A 27,250-nucleotide genomic window follows, 5' to 3' on the forward strand; every position below is an offset into this window, starting at 1 on the left:
TTTAGAGAATTTGTCCGAGATTGAATGGCGATTAAAGACTTCTTTCGCTAGTCTCATTAGTTCTTCTATCATTTACCACGATTAAATTTAATAAGGGTAGGTTCAATCGGGAGTGTGAGTAACCTAATAGAATGATGCGAGTTTCGGTGATAGCGCTGTGATTAGTTGATTACTCACATTAGAATCATTGGTCTTCGCCGTCACTGATAAAAATGGAATATATAATTCAGTATCATGCAAGTAATTCACCATTGTCATAAATCATTCAACATAGACGGTTTCGAGAAAAAAGGTTATCACGAAATTTGAAATGGAAATTTGACCGTGATTGATGACTTCATTGATGACTCAAAACAAAACTGGTAGAAACGGCTGGAATTGGTTTGAAGCCTATTGGTAGAATGGCACTCCCATAATATACTTAATAGAATTATACTATAATAGACTATAATACTATATACTGTAATAAACCTATTTTTCCATTATACTATACATCCATTATAATCTCAAATGTGATGAGTCGATAGATATCCATTGCAGTGATATGAGAATCGAACGCTGAAAATGTATTTCCAAAAAAATCACTTTGATCCATGAGTGTTGAAATACAATTTTCCGATATTGAATTTGAGCTCTTCTCATCTGATCGCACATCAAATGATTGCTTTTGTAATGAGACTCGTTCAATGAGTGTTGAATGATATGAACAAAATAATGTGATCGTTTGCAGTTTTAATTGCTACTGATATGGTCAACCTGACTTGCACTCATACACAATATTATCATCTATTTTGAAGAGGTACTCCAAATAAATCCAGTGAAATAATTAAAATGAATGCATGATTCGAAATAATGAGAAGAGAAAATGTTGAAATGTATTTTGAAACATGATAACATGAATTCATTGCTGCAATAAATTATAGCGGGAAGGTGATACGTTTTGCCACATGACCTACAGTAGGATAGATCAAATTATTGCATTCATCCCGTTCAAATTGATTGTGATATGTATGCTTCAATTCCATTGAGATATCTACAGTCTCTATTGGAATAGCAGGATGATAAGAGTAACTGATAATAATATCAATTTGATTACATACTTACAAAAATCACGGCAATAATTTTAATTCCTTTGTCAACAAAATTGATAACTTCATATTTGTATGGGACTCTTTCTTGAAGTCCAATGATATGGGAGTACAAATTTATTGGTAATTTAAATCTTATTCTATTTCATCTGAGATCAATGGAATACTATTGCATTCAATTCGTTGCATGAAATGATCCTAGTTTTCTTATTGGATCAAATAACTTTTAAAAAACTCACTTTTTCTATATAAATTGGAATAGAATAGAATGATTCATTAAAAGGTATTTTCCTTGAACATTTTCAGATGTTTGAACTAATAGATGGTCAATTAGAAGATGTGGAAAGACAGTGAATAAGATAGAAATTGAATGCAGTTATCAGAATGGCAGATACTGTAGAATTTGTTAGTAGATCTAGTTGAGGAATTGAAGGACGAATAAAAACTTACGTAAATGTCAGATGTTAGAAAGTACAGGAGTGAACATTGATAGTCTTTACAAGCGATATGGAGAGAGGAGAAGCAGACAATACTAACCAAAAAGGGAGATTGAATGCTTGAAGAGTGGTAACTGTTATGTAAACTAATGTAAGCTGGGTGATAGGAAAGGGAAACAGAAATATGTTTAATTAATGCGTTTAATATCGTCGGGCGGTCAGTTGTTTGGACTGATGATGAGAGGGGTGGATGGGAGAGGTTGCATATCTGGGGACAAGGATTTTGTGGGGGGAGGGGTTGGAGAGGTTTCTGAGTATTATTGATGCTGTCAATGCCAATTGGTGGTGTCCTGCAGGGTTAATTAAAACGCAGCCCGACTGACTACAACTGCGCTGGATGCCAAACTCCAGTTGCCAAGCTCATTCCTCATCGAGTTTTGTGTGCATGTGAGTGCGTGCGTGCGAACGTGGTACAGCTTATGATACTAAAACTCACCCCTAAAATCGCCTCGCAACCATCCCCTTACTGGCACGTCTATTTAATCATCCTATAAAATGCATCAATGCTCGAGCGTAGCGTCAACCCCCCAGCTGTGAATGCTCCATCGTCATCAGCCACTAAACCCCCTCAACCCCCTCAACCCCCTCAACGCTGTCGCTGTGTGACGGTGGAGGTGGTTTAGAGCATCATCTATCACGCCATCATTTTGATGGAGCCAAGTGCGGATGAATTCGATGTGCAGCATCTCTCCTAATGCACCCAACCACCTCCTATGTTGATGTTCATTTACACACTGCGCGTTATCAGTTGCAATGTGGTGGTGTCTGCCTGCTGCTACTGTGTATGTTTGAGTTATTATCGCTGTTAGCAGATCACCCGCAAGGCTCCAATCAAGGCTCCGATCGTTCCGAATGATTTTCTGTTGGGTCTCTAGTGAAACCAATGGAACGTTGGGTTGAGAATGAGGTTCAGAGAGAAAACATTATCAAGTTCTGATTCACTAGATTACAATAATTATAGGGTACCTCTATAGTGATAGAGAAATCATAAATAATATTTTTACTAATGAAAATACAATTTAATGTACTTTCGATCTATAGATTCAATTATATTGATCCATCAAAGAGGGCCCAGAAAATACATAATACTGCGCCTACTGGGTTGAAACAATAGGATTAACTCAATAGTTGGCGAATCACAGAATTATAGTTTGCTACAACTGTAATCCAAAAACCTGTTCCAAATTGATTCTCTCCACCAGAAAATATTCTATTGTACCATATTCGTTTTCATCATGAAGTTGTACTAGTTGGAAACGTATTGAGACGTTTTTATCAACGAAAAAGCTAATGAAATCCAGGGAGAGCTGATTTAATTACATATTAATCTCATCTTAACAATTATCGATTGGTGTTGGAAAGTATTGCTTTCATGAACGATTGTCGTTTTATGTGACTACAATAACTATTCTATTGCCTTTAATTGTGGAGTCTGAGCTTCGGTTGAATTAATATTGAACCTAGAAAAGCCCACATAGATGCCAAAGATACAACGAATAAAAATATTGTTAGGTCATGACTCATATATACAGTAGAACGAGCGCTAATAGAGGTTTGTCTTTATCGTGATACATTCAGTTGAAATCTGCCGAAACAAGATTCATTTGCAGCGTAATATACGAGTTGAATGTTAGTCGCTAAAACGGTTTTAAGAGTGGAATCCGGCAAGCGCCAAGCGTTATAGTCATTAACACATCGTTTAGTTGATGCCGAACCGAGCGAATGAGGGAGAAGAGAGGATGAATTAGAGGAGAAAGAGGGATAGACGGATGAGTGAGGAGCGGAAAGCTCCACCGAATCAATAAAGGGCAGTCACTGAGTGAGAGAATCCCTTACTTGCCCTAGCAGCAGCAGCCAGTTTCCCATCCAATTAGTTAAGCGTGGAGCAGCAACGGCCTCTCTAATTGCCCCCGAAAAACACTAGACAACCCCTCCCCACTTGGGATCCCTTCCTCACCCCCTTACCAACTACCGTTGCCGTGGGTAACTCGCTAGCTCTTTACTGACAACACTTCATCGCTCCAAATCACCCACCGACTAGACACCCTTAGCATTCTCAACTCACGTTAAAAGCTATGCTACGCCAAGCAAACTTATTTTGTTCAACATTCTCTCGCTCTGATTATTTATTCGCTATTCAGTTGGATTAATATCTTAATACTATAGGATAAATGGACGTTCATTCTCAAATATAATCAAACTGATTACTGATTTCAAATGTTCGAAATATTGATCGATTACTGCTAGAATATTGAGAATATTGACAAAGGTATCCAGTTGTTTTATGCCATTAATATCAATCATTTTTTCGCATTGCTGTGCTTGATATTGTTTCAGTTATAGTTTTAGACAAACAACATAATTTGTAATTCACAACCATTTGTTATAATTCATCGACAATTAGTCCAAAGAATTTGGATTACGTCTGTAAAGTATCTTCTGCAGATTAGTAAATGTACGTCTCTGATAATTTGACAACAATTGGTAAGAGCAATGAATATAATATGAGAAGACAAGAAACCAATTGGTGTTTCTGATTAAACTTGAAACACTGATGTTTTTTATATTGTAAAGTAAAACACTATATTTCGACACTACTTTCAAACACTATACGTTATATTTTAAAGTGAAATACCAATAATTTACAGATTTTCAGTTCGCTGGTGATGAGTGAATAGCCACTGGCAAGATGAGGTCTAGCAATACAGATTTCCTGTTTATGATTCGTCCACTTCAATTCATTGGAATATTCTACTGTTTTACGGTCACAGTGATCCGTCAAATTGAAATAATCCAAACAAACATCATTGCTTGTGGCTCTATCCACTACTTTTCAATTTGGATAATACAAACCAAACTGATGCAGTGGGTTGTATTGTGACTCGGTTACTGATTCACTGAATTTCGAATTCATCAGTTTGCTGACTAATATTCATAAATAGGAACGCCGGTTGGTTGGCGTAATCGGTCGATACACATTAGCGCACCACCTAACCGTAAGTTAATTAAATTCTGTGATCGGAACTCGGCTCACCCCATTCACATAGCACTTTGTCAAAGCTTGTCATAAATAATGAATTGTATGGGTTTACTCACTTTCTAAGCTCTCTTCATTTCAAATTCTCTCTCATCCTTCCTTTGTCTCTTCATCTCGCTCTTTCTATCTCTACTTCCCTCGTTCTATCACTATCTCTCAGTCGCTGCCTCGTTCTCTCTTTGTGTATGCGCAGATATCGTCCTTTGAAACCCATACTCCTCTTCTTTTTTTCTACTTATCGAAGAATGACTCGTTCTGTTGGACTTATTGCAATGATTAAATTTAAGAGGAAACCTTAAATGGGGTAACACACTGCTACTTTTGAAAAAAAATCAATTTTTTGAAAGATGCTGTTCAGATTCTATTGGGAAATTTTATGTATCTGTAATGTTCAATATTCCTTGATCTTTCCATAGTTGAGAATAATAATTCTTCTCTCTTGTCGAAGAGTATTGAGTAAATTCTTTTGCCAACTTTTATTCGAGAACATTATCTGACGAGAATTATCTTCCGACATCATTTCATGATAATGTTAATGGAGCTAATTCTTTACAGGATTACTCATTCATGTGATAATATTAAAGTTTCTCGATTCTATCATAAATCGATAATTAATTCATTAGTAAATTGTGTAGAGTATGCAATTCTATCCATCAACCGTTATTGAAAGTGAGGATTGGAACGAGCTACGTATAGAAGAAACGTGAACAAACTGGCTAGGAACAGCGGTGCTGAGTATAAGAACTACAAAGGAAAAACTGTACATGCAAAACAATCAGGACCTCCATGCAAGTAAGAAAAATTAAAATTAACTTAATTGAATAAGATATAGTCATTTTTACAATCTTGGATTTCTTGATCCATCAAAGACTCCAATGTCAACAAAAACTTTTCACACTCATATTAACACAATAAACTGTCTGTGATGAAATATGTCATGCAGACATTGAATAATAATTTTCTCATTCAATGGTGTGTTCAATAGAAGTTTATCTTACCGGTAGTGAATTTCTGCTTTGTTAAATAATTTATTATTAAAAGGTACATCCTTTGTTAAACTTGTTCCTGAGCTTAATATCACCATTCTACCTGGTCTACCCATACCTTGTACTTACTGGTACTCTACCATTACTATTCTTTCTAGCCTAATGTACATGATTATCAGTATTTAAAATTTACTAAATTTTAGTATTGTATAAATCCAGCTTTACCTACCTAGCCTACCTACCTTATCTAATTTGAAACATTTTATTTTTGTTTCAGTTGCAAGAGACACAAGTGCTTTGATGGAATACAGGAGTTGGACAGAATCGACATACTACAACGTATTTTGAACCTACCTTCTAAAAATGAGCAAGATTTATTCATTCAAAGCTTGATTGAAATTCATGATGTGAAGCAACGACGTCCACGGAAGGATGATAGTGCACGTACTGTTGATAAGATGTATACCTACTTTGTTATGGTTGGTAACCAAAGGACTCCGGTATGTTACAAAGCTTTTTTATCATTACTATCAATTAGTGATAAGCGAGTGAAAAGACTGAGATCACTGGCCAAAGAAGGAAAAAATCCATTAGACAAAAGGGGAAAGGCACCTAGTGTTAACAGAATGAGTATTGAAAACCAAGAAAAAATTAGAAGCCATATTCAGAGTTTTCCAACTAAGCTTAGTCATTATGCTGGTAGGGCCACAGAGTATTTGGATGCAAGACTCAGTATTAAAACTATGTACGATCTATTGGTTGCCAAACACCCAGGAATTTGTAGTCCAGCATATTTTTATGAGTTTTTTCACGAAAACTTTAACCTTAGGTTTGGAAGACCCCAGATTGACACCTGTTCCACATGTGAAGAGCTTAGCATTAAGCTTAAGAACCCACACTTGAATGATGCAGCTAAGAGAGTTGCAACTGCAGAATTAATGGTACATAAAAGACGAGCAAAGAAGTTTTACAACAAAATCCAAGAAGAAGCCATGAACCCTAAAAATGAATCACATGTACTTTCCATATGCATGGATTTCATGCAAAATCTCAGCATTCCTCAAATTCCTGTCCAGCAAACTTTTTACCTGCGACAGATTACAGTAAATGTTTTTTCAATCCACAACATAAAACAAAGGACAGCAAAAGTTTATGTTTATCATGAGGGTGAGGCCAATAAGACCCCTAATGAGGTTTGCTCGTTTCTCTATGAATATCTGAAAGAGGTACCATCAGAAGTAACAGAGTTAAGACTTTTTGCAGACAACTGTGGGGGTCAAAATAAAAATCACACATTGACCAGATTTTTGTTGATGCTCACAGATACAGGTCGTTTTGAAAAAGTCACCATGTTCTTTCCAGTAAGGGGCCACTCGTTTTTGCCCTGTGATAGGGATTTTGCCACAATTAAACGGCATGTTAAAAAGTATGACAGAATTTACACTGTTGGTGAAATTCGAAATCTTATTGAAAGTAGCAGCACTAAGCTTGGTAACAATCCAAAATTTGTAGTAAAGGAAGTTGAAAGTAGTGATATTCTGAACTTCAAAGCCTTGTGGCCTACCTATTATAAAAAAAGTTGCATCTCACAAGAAACAAACAAAAAAAGCGTTCCAAAAGCAAATAAAATTCATTTTGAGATAAGCAGCTACAGACAAATGACTTTCAACAAAAATAAGCAAGGTATAATATATGCCTCGAAAATGATTGATAGTATTGTGAGTCACTCGTTTAAGATGTGTAAGGATGCGAATGCGAAGCCAACTTTGCCACCAGCTGCAGCTTATCAAAGTAATATTCCAATCAAAACAGCAAAGCTGAACGACGTCAGGCATCTCCTACCATATATTCCCCAAGAACATCTTGAGTTCTACAAAAGCATCATGGACTGGCCTACAGTAGAAGGAATCGATCCAGAAATACAAGATGATTGAAATTTAATTTGAAAAAATTAAAAACTTTAAAGTTTTTTATTTACTTTTTTCCACATGAGCTGATCATTAAAACTTACTGTTAAAAAATTCTCAACTGTATTGTTTTTAGTCAAAAATCCTTTTTTGTTCATAATATACTGCTTTCCAGTGGCAAAATATGTTGAATTTTGCAATATATAGTCACTTGAGTGTGAAAAAAAAGTGTTATAAAGGTGAATTTACATGCAACAAGAGCTTTGCATAGGGTTATGTGCAAAAAGGGCTTCAGTCAACCAACAAAAAAATTTTTTTACTCAATAATTATAAAAAAATTATTGAATTTCTTTATAAAAATTCAATATTGAAAATATCTCCCTTCAAATAAAATAAATATGTGTTTTCAATTTCTCTGTGTTTTTGAGTGAGACAGTTTTTCTTGTTTTTCTCAAAACCATGATCACTTGACTGAAGCCCTTTTTGCATGAAGCGATTCAACTTATATCTGGTAGAGAAGCCCCACCGACACACAAATCACCATCAATTACGCAGCTCATCCATTAGCGCGTGTACTCCTCTCCACAAACCACTGCCTCTTCCATACTGTTTATCAGCTCTGTATAAGGTAATAGGCCTCTATCACTCCTCATTCCACCTCTTCCCTTCCCCTCTATCGTTTATCTTTATTGTTATTTCTTCCTCCAGAGTGTGAGGAGTGATCTTACAGTGTTTATTTTTTATTTATTTTTTTATTTTATTCAATTCTTCACGTAAAAATCACAAAAGCAGAGCTAGGCTCTAGTGATGTGTGAAATGTCATTTAATTATTCAAAATGGGAAAAAGAAAGAGAAAGAAAACATGAATGTGGATCACTTATAAACCCACTGTCATACCCCAACCCAAAGCAAACCAACTATTACATAAATAGAACACTAGCAGTGACCATACTATATTGGCAAATCATGTAGAGGCTATCTTCTCAAAAAATTCCTCAACTTTATAGGGACACATACCTATGAGAATGGTTTTTAATTTTTTCTTAAATAAACCAGGAGTAGCACTTTCCTTGACTATCTGTGGTAGGACATTGTAAACCTTGATGCCCATGTAATAAGGGCCCTTCTCCAAGAGAGTCAGCCTGTGCTCTGGATACCTGAGTCCCCTGAATCGCGTGTTATATAAATGCGCCACTTGTCCCTCCTGGAAACGGTCCTTATTTCTAAAAACAAATAGAGCTAACTCTAAGACATAAACTGCCGGGCTGTAAGGAGGGAGTGTTCTCTAAATATGGGTCTGCAAGAACACCTGTCTGTCAGGCCGAATATTCGCCTCAAAGCTTTTTTTTGAGTCCTGAAAATAGATTCAAATTCTGTTGTTCTGCCCCAAAAAATGATACCAAAGCGTAGATGGGATGCAAAATAAGCATGATACACAATTAACGCTGTACTTGTACCTGCAACCCTGGAGATCACACCCACCGCAAATGTTGCTCTACTCAGCTTCCTCAACAGTTCAGAAGAGTGAGACTTCCACTTCATATTACTATCCAAGAACAATCCCAGAAAAGTGGTTCCATCAGAGGGCTTCAAGGTGGTATCTGAGTCTAGTTTAACATGAAACGTTTCCTGGGCATTTCGAGCATGAAAAGGCACCAATTTGGTTTTACTAGGGTTCAATGACAAACCATTATAGTTGAACCACTCATTAAGCTCATTCAAACATGTTTTTGCTCCCTCAATCAAAGAATCAACATTTCCACCCTTAATGAGAGCTGTTGTATCATCAGCAAATATAGTTAGATCATAATTAACAAACTTTGAGATATCATTTACATATACCAGATAGAGCAATGGTCCCAAAATAGATCCCTGTGGAATACCCCGATTCATTGCCAACCAAGTAGAGTTGAAAACCATTCCATCAGCAACAACTGAAACCCTATGGTATCTACCCCGCAAGAATGATTGCAGCCACAAAAATTCAACTCCCCTCACACCATAGTGCCACAACTTGGACAAAAGCAGGTCATGATCCACGCAATCATAGGCCTTGGACAGATCGCAAAAGATACCAAGTACCTTCTGCGATCCATCCAAAGCACTAAGAGCCTCCTTATTCAGTCCAAACACAGCATTGTCAATACCTCTACCCCTCCTGAATCCAAACTGGGAATCACAGAAAAGATGATTTCTCTCAAAATAGGAATTCAACTGAATATGAACTGCTCTCTCAAATATTTTTGAAAATACCGTTCCCAGAGAAATTGGCCTGAAGTTTGACACTTCCTGTGAATCACCCTTCTTATACAGTGGCTTTATGGATGAGAATTTTAGTAAATCTGGGAATTCCCCCCTTCCAAACGACAAATTGATAACATGTGAGAGAGGTTTTGAAATAAGCTGAGCAGTTCGTTTCAAAATAAATGTTGGAATTTCATCCCACCCTGATGATCTGCTATTTTTTAAACCATTGATAATATTGAGTACCTCATCACATGTTATTTCTTTGAAATGGAAAGCTGATTTAGGCTTATTATGGGGAGCATCAAAGATCCTCTCATATCTCCTTCCACCAGCCGAATTCCTTGAAGACAAGTTTATATATCCTTCAGCAACTATATTAAAATACTTATTGAAGGAATTGGCCACCTGTTGTGGATCAGAGATCAAGCTGGAGCCCATCCTGAGTACTGGACAAGAACCTGCAGTTTTATTATTACCAAGTGTATTTTTGATAACCCTCCAAGTTGTCTTTGTTACATTGCTGGAAGAAGTAATGCAGTGAGATAGGAATTTCCTCTTTGCCAATCTTATAACATTTCTCAGAATTAGTTTATATTTCTTGAAATATTCCATAGTGGTAGGGTTAGGATTGCAATGCAACATCTCAAGAATTTCCCTTTTGCGTTTACATGATACCTTAATACCTTTAGTCAGCCATCCCCTACAAGCTCTGTCACCAGTGTTCACCTTGAATGTTTTCAATGGAAAAGACTCCAAGAAACATTGTCTGTAACTATGAATAAACCTGCCAAAACCCTCCAAACAGGAAGTGGCTCTCAAACAACTCTCCCAAGTCTCCCTTTCCAACCGTGAGGTAAAATTTTTAATAGCAGGTTCTGGAAAATATCTTTTACTTACATAGGATCCTTTAATTTTCAAAGCAGCTTCAGAAACCTGAAAGAACAATGCATGATGGTCTGACAGCCCAATATCCAGAGTAGTACAGTTCAAATTACTTATTTCTAAGTTTGTCAAAATAATATCTATGCAAGATATAGATGTGTGATTGCATTGAAATTGAACTCTTGTAGGGGAATTATTCATAGGTCCTAAATGATAAGAAGAACATAGATTCAGGAACTTTTTGCTATTATTAGACTTTTGATCCAATATATTAATATTAAAGTCGCCACAAACAAATATACTTTTCTTTATTGACTCAAGACGTAATCTTTTAAAAAGCAATTCAAGACTAAATAAAAATTCCTTGAATGAAGCATTGGGTGGCCTATAGATTGAAACGATAACAGTGCCCCTTCCTTTTTGAAAACAATCATCCCTCAACTCCACTGCCGAAATCTCAAGCAAACACTCCACTGACAAACCGCCAATATCATCTCTCCCTAGATAAGAAATTTCATCTCTGAGTAGAACTGCAACTCCTCCTCTAGCCTTATTTTTCCTACAAAAAAGAGACCTCAAGGAATAGCCAGTGAGAGAGTTTAGGATACCTGAATTTGCCGCCTCCAGCCAATGCTCACTCAAACAGATTGCCAATGGTCTAAGCTTATATGTTTCAAAGGTAGTCTCTATTTCATCAATTTTCCCTGCAAACCCCTGGATATTCAAACACATAACATATGACCTGTCGAGTCCATTCAGATCCATAATCTCACCTTGTTCCACCCTTGACCCATTACTTTCATCTATTAAGGACTCTTGCTCTGTTAAATCTACTCAATTATATACTATCAATAGTATATTACTAATTTGCTCCATTATACTGTAATGTTTAGTTATTTATTCATTATCGTAAAAAAGACAATAATTCATATAGATCTATAGATATAGATGTGAATATTATGGATTAAACCATACATAGAATATGTTTCTTAGTTTTCAAGCTATAAAAAACTATTCTTGTATAGTAGATCCATTAGTGTTATTTCATTTGTGAACAAAGTCCTCAATTTCGCCTTTTTCTAATTATAAATCACAGTATTGAATTCATTCCATTCTCATTCAACTATTGTGAGAGAGATGAATTCTTGGAAGAAATAAATAATAGCTCTAATGTATTTTGTAAATGAAAGATTCTTAGCTGATGGATTGATTAAAAATCTGCGGGTATTGAACTGGTGAATAATATATTTTTAATGAGAGAAGTTTGCTATCTGCCTGGATGATCATCAGCAATTTTAAGCATCAGCCAGCTTTCATTAGTAACAGATGCCACAGTGGTTGTGAAAAGAAATCGCACCCACTCCATTCTATAAAGAGAGCACAAACAACCGATACGGCACTGCTCTTAGCCACACATCACGAGCTGATAAATCCCTAACATGCCTTCTTGATCACGAACGCTCCTTATCCAGGCGGTGGGCTTGTTTGGCGTCAAAAATAAAAAGTAAAGTGGAGTATCAACGTGATTGTGGCGTTGCGTTGCAGAGGGGTTGACAAAGTACGAGGAGAGAGAACGAAGATGAGGTAGGAGGAAATACCACTTGCCACCTCACATTTTTACTCAATCTTCTTTGGATGACTGGTAAATCGACTTCACCGGTCTGCAGACCGCTTGCGTCTTCAACAAGGTATAATATATTACTATGTATAGCGGGCTCCTATACACATCACTAATCTATACTCCTTGTATGCTGCTGGAACGAGTGTGGCTAATTTATCGACAATTGCATTCCAGGAGTCAGTGCGGATGTGTGCGAGTATTTCTTGTGATTTTTATCAGAATGGCAATTCAATCCATATAACATTATTTGATCGATTTTTACATTATTCTTCTAATAATTTAATTCTCGAGCATTCTATTTTAAATTTTTTTCTTAATAATTATGAAACAATATTACTCATTCACTGACTGTTATATTATGTGAGCTGCAGTAGTCGAATAAAATGCCACTAGAATCATTCATACTTCCAAATCTAGAAGCTTATCCCTGATCAAGCGATTAGGTTTATTCCCTACAATTACATTTCGTAATTATGCACTCTAATTTGAAATCCATTATCGATCAAATCTTGATAGCATGATCGGCATGATATATAATTATGTACTGTAGCCGAATTAAGCAAAAAAATACTGCGGATAATTATTATGCTAATTATTTCTCGAAGGCGAAATTTCATATACTTTCAATGTTAATTTTTTATATCCCGAGAATTGGAGTTTAAAAAAGGTATTTATTCGAATGATCTATTGTAAAATGAGTTGTAACAAAAATAAGTGAGTTTCATCCACATGGCAGGATTAAAAGGGCAGGCGAGGTAAATTCTAGCTGTGAGACATTAGCTTCTCTCAGTGTCTACGCAAGTGATGTAGTTTATCATGTAGATCAATGCCTATTTATACGGAAGGACAGGTGAGGTTGGCCAGCGGCTGGGCTGAATGTGCAGAGCAGTGGAATACAGTACAGCAGAAACAGCAGACAGCAAGATGCCGGTGTAATTACTGTGAGGGTGCTGGAAACCACCTTGGTGATGGTGAGAGGGGTAGGTGGTTAAGAGAAGGCTATATAAGCTCTTCATCCTCCGCACAAGTTCGCCTTAGAGAGAGACGACGGTAGTGAGAGAAAGATCAAAGCGCGCATCTCCAACCATCCCCTTAAAGCACCAGAGGGGTCGTTTTAATTGAACGCCTGCCTAGTGTGCTTGACAAATCAAAGCCTCAACCACCTTCCTCTCCCCACCCTCACCTCCTCCTATCCTCCCACCACCCCTCAGTTAGGAACAAAGGAACGATCCTTTGCCTCAGCGTCGTCGCAGTACACTAATCAAGACCAATTAATGCTTGCCTTGTCGTCTGACTATCGAGCAACATTCACAAACACACCTACACACATACACAGTTTAACTCTTAAATGGCTCGACGTCACTGCTGGATTTGCTTCCATTTATCTCGGGAACACCACCCCAGACTTGAATGTGTCTCTACCAACCTGCACTAAGCTTATCATCATACCTCAAAATTCCTTCTCCATAGATTTGAATTAAAATGTGTGTTAAATTTAATTAGATGAAGTTAAATGTTGTGAATGCTTTCGTTTAATAATGCTCATTTTTCATTCATTAGCATTTAATCAAATGCAATTTCTCATTCATCGTCATCTATTTAATATAAAATTATTGAGCATTCTCCCTTCATGTTACACGTTGTATAAATCTTTAAAATCTCAACTGAAACTTATTAGAAAACTCAAGATGCTTTAAAATGCTTCCACTGAACAAAATTCAACCGAATATATCACGAAAGTGACAAGTCAAAAATTCCCTCAGTTAGAAACACTTCTCCAGCTATGCAGAAGAGTTTTATACACTCCAGCGAACTTGGAACGGGTATTTTAAAGTCGAAGATTTCCTCACTCTTCTCTTCTTCTTCTCCGTCTTACTCTTTTTACTAAACTTGAAAAGGAAGAAGTAACTTTGGGTCCGATAATGGGCAGAATTATTACTATCCCTCCTCGTTTCTGAGGCAACGCTACGATTCTCGATTTTGTATTACGTTCTTTAGAATGATGCTCTGGGTTGACGGGGACTTTCTTCTGCTTTGAGAAAATTTTAATGCTCATGAGGAGGAAATAAGCATTCTATGAAGCAAAGATTCGCGATCAGAACTTCCTGGACTTGAACTTTGGAGATTCCTTGATAATTCGCAGAATGAATCAGTTCAACATTTTTAAAGAGTGAGATGAGATAAATTGGACGCAGTTTTTGAGGTCAATGAAAATCGTTTTTAGTTTAGTGTAGTATTTTGAAGGGCTTATTCTCGTTCTTACCACATATTTCGGGTGAATGTTGCTCAACCTGTCAGCTTTCTTCATCCTGGAACATGCGTTTTGATGATAATTTAAAGCCAAATATGGGAATACGAAGGATGAAAATACCCTGTCATGGCACAATTTCTCCAAATTATTCTAATTTGCGTATTGAAAATGTATTCATATCAATTTACAAACTACATCTCAATATGTTGAGTAATTCCTGATTGCATATTTTATTCCGCTTTGGCTACAACACGTCCATTATGTACTCTCATATTCCCTAGGAAAAAAACTGTTGATCATCAAACTATAGAGTAGATCTTAATTCACTGCCGCTGCTAATGTTGTCAATTCATTTCTCTTTCAGTCCACATTACTTTATGATGTAAAGTTCACATTACCTCCATTATGTAACTTTAGTACTCTTCTACTGTTTAGCTAGAGAGAATGCATAAACTTGAATCGAATTGTGTACATAGTCATAAATCTATCTGAAAAGTTAAAAGCGATTAAGGTTGAGGTGAAATTCAAAATTCTACTTTTGATTGAGATCAAAAGCAGAATCCGACTGTTGAAGGAAAGTGGAAGATAACAAACCATGCCCAAGCGAGACATGAATGTCTGCAATTGACATCAAGTGATGGGGTGAGATGATCAACATTGTAGTCCTTTAGAAATAGAAAGAGGGGCATTGGGGGGAGAAGGAAAGTTGAAGAAGATGAAGAAGCAAAGAGGGGGAGTCAGGCTATGTACTGTCCATGGCAGGGCAATTCGTTTAAAAAACTACTACAACCCACCCCTTCTTCCAACATTACTCACCCTTTCCTCATCACTGTTTGACAGATATATCATTTTCGATTGCTTGCTCTGTTACCGCAAACTCTTATCTTGTTGGATATTAATGCTGGTATTGATTGCTACATTGTTACATGATAAGGAAGATTACAGTGAATGTGAACGAATTGTGCTACAATTTGGATTCTGAAAGAAATTGAATAGAATGAAGGATAGAATAGGAGGATAACAAAGTAAGAGCCAAAGTAGGGCAAGAAATAGAAAAATAAATACTTCCTGAAAAGAACAGAAAGAAGAATGAGATTCTAGCGAAGCCAAAACGGTTGCCATATTTCTAGCTTGGTTAACGAGAATACATCGATTTCTCCTGTCTACTCAACCCCTCAACTACTCCTCCCCGACATTTAATTGGTCCAATTGCTCTGCGGTCCCTGAATCGCAAAGCTGGAAGCACACTGAAGGCGCCTAGCTCATTACTTATCCAAGATAACATTCACTTAGGACTTAGAAGAGAGATGATTAGATTGTTGAATTTAAGATAACAAAGTCAATATGAACAAGATGAACAAAGATGAACAAAGTCAATATGAACAAGATGAACAAAGATGAACAAAGTCAATATGAACAAGACGAAAAAGATGAACAAAGTCAATATGAACAAGATGAACAAAGATGAACAAAGTCAATACTGATTCAAATAGGCTTCCAATATTATTGGATGTGATCTTGATATGATTCATAATTCAATATACATCAGTTATATCATTCATTTTATCAATCATGCTATTATTATAATAATTCCTTTGAACAAATTGAATATTACTAGGCAATTGGAATCAATATTCTCAATATTGATCAATATATCATTAATCAGTATCATTAATTTTATTAATCATTCTATTATTATAATAATTCCTTTGAACAAATTGAATATTACTAGGCAATTGGAATCAATATTCTCACCCTCATCAATCTTTATTTCTTCTGTATAATAATTATTTCGAGTATCCAATGAAAGCTATATAAATAAAATTAAGGACTTCTGGTTCTGCAAATATTGACCAAAGAACTGAATAACAGAAGGATATTTGGAGAATTTAACTGTCCAAAAATTATGCCCAGACCGGGAATCGAATCCGGTACCTCTCTGTTCGGGTCTATCTATGTAACGTTCATTGGAGATTTGGAATTATTATACAGTAATAATATTCTAGCAGTTTATTAACAGCAATTTCTAATAGAACTTCAATCTCTATTTCTATCAATTTTGCTCAGAAAGCAGTACCCTAGCTTAAAAATTTATTCACAAAAATCTGTAACAACGCTTTCAAAATGAAATAAAGCTTTCTTCCCCCAAAAGTACGGTACCTAACTAACGGAAAAACTCTCGCGGTATGTCAAAAGGCGTAGTAGGAAAAACAGCGTTTGATACGTTCATATCCTAGGCGCTCTTTTCTGACGATCCCCTTGACAGATGATGAGGAAACGGAAGGGTAGAAAGAAATGTTGAAGATTCTGGATCAAACGCCATCTATTGCACTGTGTGGCGTACCTTTCCCTCCTACAATTTTTCCCCTTTTTCCTCCATTCCTTCTTATTCTCTTGCTTCTCTTTGCTGACAACCATCCGGCAAGGGATGAATAATGGCTTCAGCATAAATAAAACATCCCCCACTTCTCCTCTTCCCATGGAACCCCCTCTTCACGACAAGGAATGACTTGTCAGATTCAGTACCTACTACGTAATACCGCCAGCTTTCTTCCTGGTTTTCCCTTTTACACGATGTCCTTTCTTCCTCACTCCACATCGGTTTCTCTTCGTTTCTCCTCCTTCCAGGTCCCTACTACTCCCTTCTTCCTCCTCCTTCGCTATCAGCATCATCTCAAGTCAGACAGGCTGCATCGAGAAGTTGTCCCCTTTAAATGTGTACACACTTGAAAATCCCTTATGCATCATAAGATAAGCTCTTCCTTCCCTCTGCCACTTCTTTTAACTTCTCAACTCAACGTTCCATGATCGAACCTAGCTTGCTTTTAAAATGTTTTCAATAAAATGTTCAATGAATGGATAACAAGTCTTCCACTTGATCCAATTAACCACTAATAAATACTATCACAGATTGCGGCTTTCAATTCATTAGAATGTGGCTACTTGCTGCTACTTAAGTCTCTTTCACATATTTCTACTTCATTACATTATTCATCTATGAATGAATATTAAAATATGATTGCAAAACATATCATCCCTAATATAATTGCTCATCTCTAGCGTAGAGTTTTATTTTCAGCTATGTTGAAATTTTCCAATACAGTACAATTCAATGATGTGAGAATAAGTGGATTTATTGATTGGCTGCCTATATTTTTACCTATGAATCATGATGTTTATTGTATTATACAATACAATATTTTTGTTCACAGATAAGCGATTTCCACTTCAGGATGAGCTCCTCTTATCATCATCCCCATCTTCAAGTTTCTTCTAAATATCATTCAATTCATCTATCGATCAATTCAATGTCCCACACCATTATCAAATTGCAACCCTCATCCAGCATCAGCACAACCGATCAAGAAAACACCTCAATCCGAATTCGAGATTCCCGCCCCTTCACAAGAGTGAATCCATCCTTATCGATTATCCGGTTCGTTTAGTTTTCCAACCCCAGATGGGGCGGACGATTCCATGTCAATCATGATGGTCACTTGAACCTAGATGAAATCTTGTAAAGATTCAGAGTGCTCCAAGATTTGTACGCTCAAAATTTTCACATGTATATTGTTAGATGATGACTTGTGAATTGTTGCTTTTTCTTATTGGTTTATAATCCGTTCCAGGTCAGCAATTCGACGCCATGGTTTTAATCAGATTTATATGAATATTGTGCATTAGAAAACATTGTACTAGGCCTATGTAAATTTAAAAGTTATAATTATATCGTTGAAAACTCTCGATCAATATAAACTTATCGTTATTAATTCAATTTATCCTGTAAATCTATTTCAGTGTAAGTTATACTTTAGCATAATTTGAATGGAATCTTTTTCCAACGGAAACGAGCATAAGAATTCCAAGTACTATTCAAATAATAACTTCAGGTTATTCAATTCCCTTTAGTTTGGTGATCCCACTGGTTGAAAGCAATCATTAGTGGTAACTTAGTAACTTTCTAAATTAGTAAAATTGTTGACTATTAATAATTGTTTACAGTAGAAAGTAATGGAAAGAGAAGTTCAACATGATTTGTATCAAGTTACAAAAGTATCGTTCCCAAGTCGTAACCGGCAATAATGTTGAACGCGAAATAGGGTGCAATTTGGGAGGAGAGTGAGACAGGTGAATGAAAAGAGAGTGATTGAAATGAAAAAGAGGCGAGTCAAACAAAGTTATCCGTTGATAATGTCTTGAAGAAATATTTCCGAGTTGGAAAGCGTTTCCTCATCTTCACTTACTTCACTTTATTGTAGAGAGGAGCTCGGCTGGGAAGTGGAATCGCCTCTTGGTGTCCTCGGCCTTGTTTTTCCCTCTTATATTTCTACTTCCCACTTTCAAAACCCTGGTATTAATTAATGAGGGAGAGCAGCTCATCTAAGACTCCTTATTATGCTCGAAAACTCAGATCCACGATTTCCATTCTATCTCGACAAAATTTTCATTCTTCTTCTGTCTCTTATTCCTTCTATTCCACCTTTCTTCTCTCTCCACAATCATTCTTCAGTACAAACAAGACTCAGACTCTGGCACGTCATGATCAAGGTGGAAGATAATGGTTGAAGCGGTGAGCAATTCATTTATTCTCTCTTGTTATCACCACCGTCATTTTGTCTGATTCCATTCTCATTGTTGGAACTTTGGCAGTAATTGCAGGACGGAACTGTGTTCTAACAACAATAACAAAATAACTGGTAGAATGATTGATGTAAAAGATCAACTAGAAAGAAACTCATAATTCGAGTACATATTATCAAAAAAGGAATGCTCTGACATTCTACGAATTCGTTACGATTAGTAAATCTCATATAAAATTAACTGTGACTTATAACTAACATGACTCAAACTCATATCGAACACATTTGATTCACAAACTAAATATAGTTGCAATGGGCAGACAACCATGACAACAGGAGAATGATAATTTAATAGGTTATGATGACGATAGTAAATTAAGTAAATATAAGATCAAAGACAGTTGGAATTCTTTGTGAAAATACAGAGAATGGAATAATGAAATGAAACGAAAGTGGAGAAAATAAAAATGAATGGTAACAATGATGGAATTCATGAAAGATGAGAGTGCATAAAATCAAATTATGACATCATTATGAAACTTCTGGAGAGTTTAGAGTAATAAAATGAAGATTAGAAGAATTTGGTTTCAGATGAAATGCAGAGGTGCGAAACGGTTGGATTATAAAGGGTATTTAAGTGGAGGGGGGTTTTAAGCGACCGACCAATGCAGTGTGAGAGGGCTATTAGCTATAAACTGCAGCACATGACGATTTATTAGCTTTTGATCGTTTCTCTTCAACTAGCTAGCATTCTCTAAAGACGTAGGCACGCGCTCGCCTTCATTTTCAACTCTGATATCATGATGGACAGAGCTATTTATTCCATCGTTGTCTATCAATGAACTATAACATGAGAATGTAAGGCTGTGGAATGAGCAAGAATGCAGATGATGCTCAGCTCTTGAAGGATCTCATGGATTGAGATTTCGACAGGCATGACTAACTTATTATTCTTATTCTGAGATTGGAATTGTTATGAATTAATGTAAAAAAACTCGAATTACCACCTCCGATCTTTCTCTCCCTCATTCCTTTTCTATTCTTCTTAGAAGCACAAATACTTATCCAAATACACAGCTGCCGTTGAGCTATTCTATCGCTCTCAACCCATTCCAACACATCATTCTTCTCTCAATGCTCGCTGATGCTCATGTGGAAGTGGTAGCAGCAGCAATGGTCTATTAGCATTCGTGAGTGTGTGTGTGTGTATGTGTGTGTGTGTGTGTGTGTGTGTGTGTGTGTGTGTGTGTGTGTGTGTGTGTGTGTGTGTGTGTGTGTGTGTATAGGTGTGTGAGTCAACGAGCTGTTGCAGTACAGGGTGGAGGAGACGACATGGATGGTTGTTTAAGGATCAATAAAGGGCTGGTTGAGAGTAGTGCGGGGGGACGCCGCTGTAATCTCCTGATATGACTCCATGTCGAGTTCTACCAGGAGAAGTAGGAGGTAGGAGGTGTCTGTGTGTGTTTGTGTGTGCGCTACTGGTAGCAGGTTTGCAAGTTACCCGGCGGCTTCACAAAGCAGAAGAGCAGCACATCACACACAAATAGAGTGAGGATTGGTTAGAGTGAGCAAGAGATAACGCGAGTGAGTGAGAAAAGCGTGGTTCAACTCTGGCGCGTCGACTATTAACTTGACATAAACACTGCTCTAATCAACTTCCTCCACCCATCTCCTCCTGCTATGGTCGACCTCCTGAACGCTTCTGCCTCTCATAACTCACCCTTTTCGATTCCCCCCATCCCCTCACAAATGAACCGCTTGCTTGCTGCGTTTTATATACCAGGCGCCCAACTATGCGTGACTCACGGCTCAAACCATTTTGGCTCACTAATTCTCTTGCTTCCTCCTCATCTAAACCTCTCCCATTTGTTTTCATCCACTTCCTCTCACCATTCTCTCATCCTCTCTCATCCCTCATCACAAATCGTGTGCTCAATTTCTCGTACTCGCTTTCTTCTTTGTTCCACATCCCTTCCATGCTCTTCTTTCAACTTGATGCACATCTTCCTTCAATCTATCTCATCCTTAAACGCTCACTCCCTCCCATTCACTAATCCTCTCTTATACATTTATCCACCTCGAACTCTTATTCCCTTTCAGCTCATTCCATGGGACGCCATAACTGTTTTGTAACCCCATTAAATATTCATGAAGCTCCTTGAAAATATACTATTCTTTTCATCAGCATTTCTTTTTGAATTGTTTTCTCAAATCCTCTGGCCGTACGTGGCTTCACTTGTGGCGTTCTATAACAGTCTACTTGTTCACATCATAGCAGAGCATAGCAGATATTTTTTAACTATAGATTGATTTTTCTATGATCATAGCTGAAATTGCAATGCTGTGCAAGTTCAAGATGATAATAGTATTGTTTGGATTCAATCAACTGTATTATTTTTTTTGTGATCTAGACAGAATAAGTTGCTAGTGCAATAATTACTCTCCATTGTATAGTGCTTGTTTGGGATTGATTAACTGTTATCAACTAAGAATTTAAGTCGCTTCGACCAATGAGTTTACACAGGAACTTTCAATTTCTCTTGTGAAATGTCAGTACATCATGATCAGTTCATCTATCGATCTATGCCAATTAGTAATAAAGAATATATTCATGTATGGCTATATGTTGGTGGGGAGTAACTCACGGAAATGTTACATTTCGACTGATATTTTTTATAAATGTGGTTCACATTAAGATTATTAAAGGCCTACTCCAGCTGTGACAGCCAGATCAATGTGTTAATCCGATAACACTTAATCTATAATGATGATAACACAATGATTCGTCAATAATTACAGCATTTGATTTTATTGTTGCTTGTAAGCTGTATATCTTATTCAAAAATGCTTTATTAATTTGTTTAAACAATCCTCTATCTCGAGTAATTTATTGCTCATCACTCCAATCAGATGTTAATAAGGTATCTTCTGTTTGTTCACAGGTGAAAATCTGGTTCCAAAATCGACGCACAAAATGGAAGAAGCACGACAACCTGACCAACTCAGAGGCGGCCGAACACAAGACGACAACCGGTGCGACAACCGGCACGACAACGACAACGACAACCGTCGCCGGATCCGGCACAGGTCCGGTGATGACGACGGCGCCGTCCACCCCGCGGCCTCCGTCCAAGAAGTCTGCGACAAGCAGTACGGAGGACCACTCGTCGCTGGATGGATCAGAGAGCTGCTTCAGTGAGGCCGACTCCAAACCCGCCACGGTCGCCCCCACCCCTCCCCCCTCTCCACCACCACCTCTTAGACCACCTGACAGCCCCTCCCTTTCCACCATCACCAGCTAACCGCACTACTGCCAAAAACGTCTGGAGGGGTGCAGGGTGCACGCAATCACTCCTGCAGCTCTACTTAGCTTCTATCTACCTAGACTTAGCGAGAAGGGTGCTTTGCTCTTTCACATAATTAGGAGGACTGTTCAAAGTAATTTTACTTTTACAACTAATTAGTTATTCCAAGAAATTTCATTGACCATGTGAGAGCACGATCTCCAAGATAGCATTCAAATGTTTTTTTTAATATTGCTAAACCGCGACCCACTCGTTTTGTTCGCAAAGTTGTGTTCTGACACACCCGTCCCTGATTGAAGATTCCGTGCATTGTAAAGGTGCGTACAGATTTACGCGCCGCGAACATGAGCAATTCACTTTTTATCAGCTTATGCCAAGCTTTTTATATCTGTATCTTTCTGTAAAATACAGATATAGTCAGCTGATTAAAAGTGAATTGCTCATGTTCGCGTCGCGTAAGTCTGTACGCACCTTAATCTAGCCAGCTAACAGCAAAACCTGGACCTACTTCCTCAATGTTGTCAGCTCCATGTGAATGGCATCCAACTAGAGATGGCTGTGATCTGAGAATCTTAAGAACACGATGTTCGCCCTCAACTACAGCATTACCTTAATGGCATACAGTATGACAGTGTAGGATGCAGATATATTGTTGATTTAATTATTACTTTGGTGGTATGTAGTTAATTAAAATGCTATCTTGTATTTCATTTCTCTTATTCCGTGTCCTTGAAAACCTGTAATTGAACTTGCGAATTTGAGTAAAAAAATAATTACTTTTAGTCATTCATCAGCTGAATAGATCTCGACTATGATTAATGTACATTATCACAAACATTTAAAAACTATTCACAAATAAACAAAGATTCTTCCATTTTGATTATCAACTTGAAAGAGTATACCTTATCTTTGCAAATAGTATCAAGCATCAAAGCACAACTTTGGCCTACACGGAGAACGGTCGTTCCATAGTTTTGAAATGTTCTCTCCAAATTCATAGATTTTTAATCATTTTCTTGGCTACTATCCTGTTGCTTCTTCTATGTAGGCCTATTATTTCCTTTTTATTATTATCGAGAGTTATTCAATGTATTTATTTCTTGAATCAATTGATCTTCATTATTTTGACACTATACTGTAACTGTAGAATAGTTTGAACAGTCCTCATTTAACATTGTTCTTTAGAAAACAATAACTCGGCTGTGATTGACGGAGCAGAGCCCTGAAAATGTTTAATTTAATTTTGTAACTTTAATCATGTATACGTTGTCGAATAAAACTGGGATTTATTTTTGAATTTGATAAAATTGTTGAAATTCTGAGAAGTCGTCTGATTGCCTCTAATTCTCAACTCTGAAAAATATTTGTACTTATCTTTCCATTGCTATTGGTATTGTAATAATATTTAACTGTGTTGCATGTGTTCAGCTTTATTTCGATCTAACATTCATGATAAAGTCTTCAGCCTTGTCTTGTGGAATCTATAGAATTCGACTGTTATAGATAATTATATGCTATTCAATGTTTTCCACTGATATAGATATTTTTAATCGAGTATTGGAATAAAGTTGATTGATAAAAAATGACAGAACTTCTGTTATTTTGATTTTCTCAAGTTATCATTGATCTCAGTTCAATAATGATAATAAAAAAACTGAAAGATACTCCAGTCTTTTCCACACTGAGATAGAAGAGAGACTTTAAAGTTGTTATTTTGAAATCAATCTATTTGCCTGGATTTATGACAATGTTGAAATATTGCAAGATTATTGATAGCTCTATCAAATTCAGTTGCTCCCATAAGAATAATTGATTTCTCTCCTATGCGGTTATCGTTGCATAGATACTTTATTCGAGCCTAACTTTCCGAATCTGACTGACAATATTATTCGTTAAATAAGAACTACCTATCCATTGTTCATTGATTTTTTTAAACTGAATAACCATGAATGTTATACAATTGATCACATTGAAATTGAGTGAGATAATTAAATAATATCCATAGATTGATGTTGATTCCCTGTTGGGGAATCAATATCGTCAGTATTATACTATATTTTTATCAATCTAAACGTGAGTTTGGAGTCTTGAAACTTGAAAGATTCCGAGAAAATACTTTTTGTTATGTAGGACTCCTTTTTTATTCATCACCATCTTCTCATTCAATGTTGATTTGAATTTATTAATCCAAACATTTGATTATTGGTCAGTTAGTCATCAAATTGAATCGAACCATTAACTGTGATTAAAAAATAATTCAATTAATTCTTAACTTACTCCTTATAATAATAACAAATTATTATAATTATTGATACTTTGATCAAACTCATTAATTCAGCCAGATTGATTCTAGTCATATCTTCTTCCTAACCAATACAATTTTTGATCCTGCAATCCTCTTTAAAAATTGAAAATAGCAGGATATTTTTTAATAACAACCAAGGTTCTATACAACTCTGATAACAACTTTGAAATCTCTCATTCACAATATTTTTCTGTATAAAATTCTAGTGAACTGAAAACGATTACAGGAATATAAATGTGACATGTATAGATATGTTTTGAATGGAACGTTGTACTATGTGTAAAGAGTTATTGAATTGGGTATTCGCGCTTTAAATCGTATTTATAGGCTATGTAGATTTTCTCATAACACTTCTGAAACAATAAATCATGTGCTGTACATAGAACTTTCTGTTTAACCTTTTTTCCAAAATCTTCTAGAAGTTTAGTATAATTTACAAAATGAAATATTTTCAACTCCAAATTTTCTGGACAAATTAGTTCTAAAGTAATCGTGGATGTAATTTTATGTAAAACTCCTGGTTGCATGGATCCCATGTCTTTTTCAAAACAGTATTGCTTCATGACGATTTGCTTTAGTGTACTGCTGTAAATTGTGTTACTTAGTTTGTTCAAAATATTAAGTGTAGACATTCTAACCATGCCATTTTGTACCTTCTTGTAAGTTAAACTCATTATAGATGTTCAGATTTATTGTCCGCCAGCTTCAATCGAAATTATGATAAAAATCAATGTGTAACTTATTTCTCATATAATTGAGAACATTTCATAGTTCTAAACTTGTTCTTATTTCTATTTTATTTTTTTCAATGGCAATTATGATACTTTGGAAAAAATTAAATTATGAGAGTATTGTCTATCGAAACAAAAATTCAGTATTTTTACACAATTTGTTTTCAAAAATTGGCATGATACTTTGTATTTAAACAGATAAATTATTTGGCTAACTTTACAGGTCAAACAGTCATTTTAAACTGTGATAGCCCTACTCATATGAAAATTGAAGGTTATTTTCAGAATTCTAGAGTTCTATGATCCACATAATAATTGGAATTCGCTAATATTTTTTCATTCATTAAATAATACACCGTAATAATTAACTTCCAGAGAAATGTATTCATTTTTGTTATGAAGATATTAGTACCTACAGTATACTGTGAACTAATTTGTAGGTGGCTTATGTAATTATTTGATAAATACTCTGAATAGAACAAACAAGAAGAAGAATCTCTGATAACTCACAGAAATACAAATATTTAAGATAATTCGATTGAATACTTGCAACTTGCAAATATTTAGTCAAATGAATGTAATTTGCAAATTAATTTTCAATATTCATTCTGTAGCCTACTTTCTTGTAATGTATAATACGGTATATACTTGAAAAAAATCCAAAATCTGCATTATAGTCTTGAGAAAAATTTGATTATTGGAATTCTTGAACCATTCAAATAATGCTGCTAAAAGTCACTATTATGTGATACTGATCATTTGATGTTATATCAATACTGCTCTTAAAGTTGAGAGCTACATCAAACTCCATATACGAATGTTTTACACTTGAGATTACTTGAAACATGCAAAATGCTATCAAGAACGCTTGATGTAATTAAAAATAATATCAAGTTAATACTTATTTCTGAAGCTTAGCTGATCATTGCTGATCATTGTTTATGAACATCAAAAATACGGACAATAGATCTCATAATTCTGAAAAATAGGACTTTGTGTAACAATGAAATTGATATTGACATAGACTTTTGTAAATAAATCTATTTTGAAATAAAAATGTTTTATTATTATCTTATAGCTCCCATTCATAGTGAATCTTCGAATTTAAATGAAAAACCTGATTGACAATAATGCACTAAGACTATCATTAGTTTGATGAAAAGCACTATATATTGCTCCTGAAATTTTCATAGATTCAAATCAGAATGAACAGGCCAAACTGAAACAAAAACATCCTGAAATATGGCAACTACGGAAGCAATCAATTTCTATTGCTGTTACCCCCTATATTATTCAATTAATCAATAATTTATTAATTCCACACATCACAGAATAACTTTTTTATAAGGATTTTTTCTATTATTCGTAGGGCCTATATAGGGCCTTTATATTGTTAAGAACAGTTTGTTGAATTCTCAAGTTTTTTTATCAATTCTGAAGGAAATTATAGTAGGTAGTAAAAAAAAAACAAATTAGAGCAGTTTGCACACTCAAAAAGCTTAAACTGAATTAAGTGGTGCCTTAAACTGAAAATGAACAAGCCTTGATATGGATTTAATCCATTTGAAATAGTTTTTTTCTAATTTGATAATGTGCAAACTGCACTTACGGTATTAAAGTTTAATAGAATAAAGTAAAAGGTTGAGTATATCTTTAAAAGATCATCGAATGTAGAACACTACCTATGCCTATTCAATCTTGAATATATGGAAATAAACATTTTATAGCAATTGTTCAAATGCTAAAAAATAAGAACGAATGTTAATAACGTTTGATAATTATTATTACCTACCACCCATTGTAATCTATGATA

At 35.8% G+C, this 27,250-nt stretch overlaps 1 protein-coding gene across 1 annotated transcript in view; it reads left to right on the plus strand.

The window, feature by feature from the left end:
* Positions 1 to 25,866, plus strand: part of LOC111045324 (homeobox protein Hox-C4a) — a 147,895-nt gene extending 122,029 nt beyond the window's left edge. The window contains exon 3 of the mRNA XM_039427378.1: positions 22,039 to 25,866. Within this exon, the coding sequence (XP_039283312.1) occupies positions 22,039 to 22,398 (360 nt within the window). The 3' untranslated portion in view covers positions 22,399 to 25,866. The remainder of the gene's footprint in view (positions 1 to 22,038) is intronic.
* The last annotated feature ends 1,384 nt before the right edge of the window (positions 25,867 to 27,250 follow it).

The sequence above is a fragment of the Nilaparvata lugens genome, chromosome 4 (genome assembly GCF_014356525.2).
Source record: "Nilaparvata lugens isolate BPH chromosome 4, ASM1435652v1, whole genome shotgun sequence".
Taxonomy (NCBI): Eukaryota; Metazoa; Arthropoda; class Insecta; order Hemiptera; family Delphacidae; genus Nilaparvata; species Nilaparvata lugens.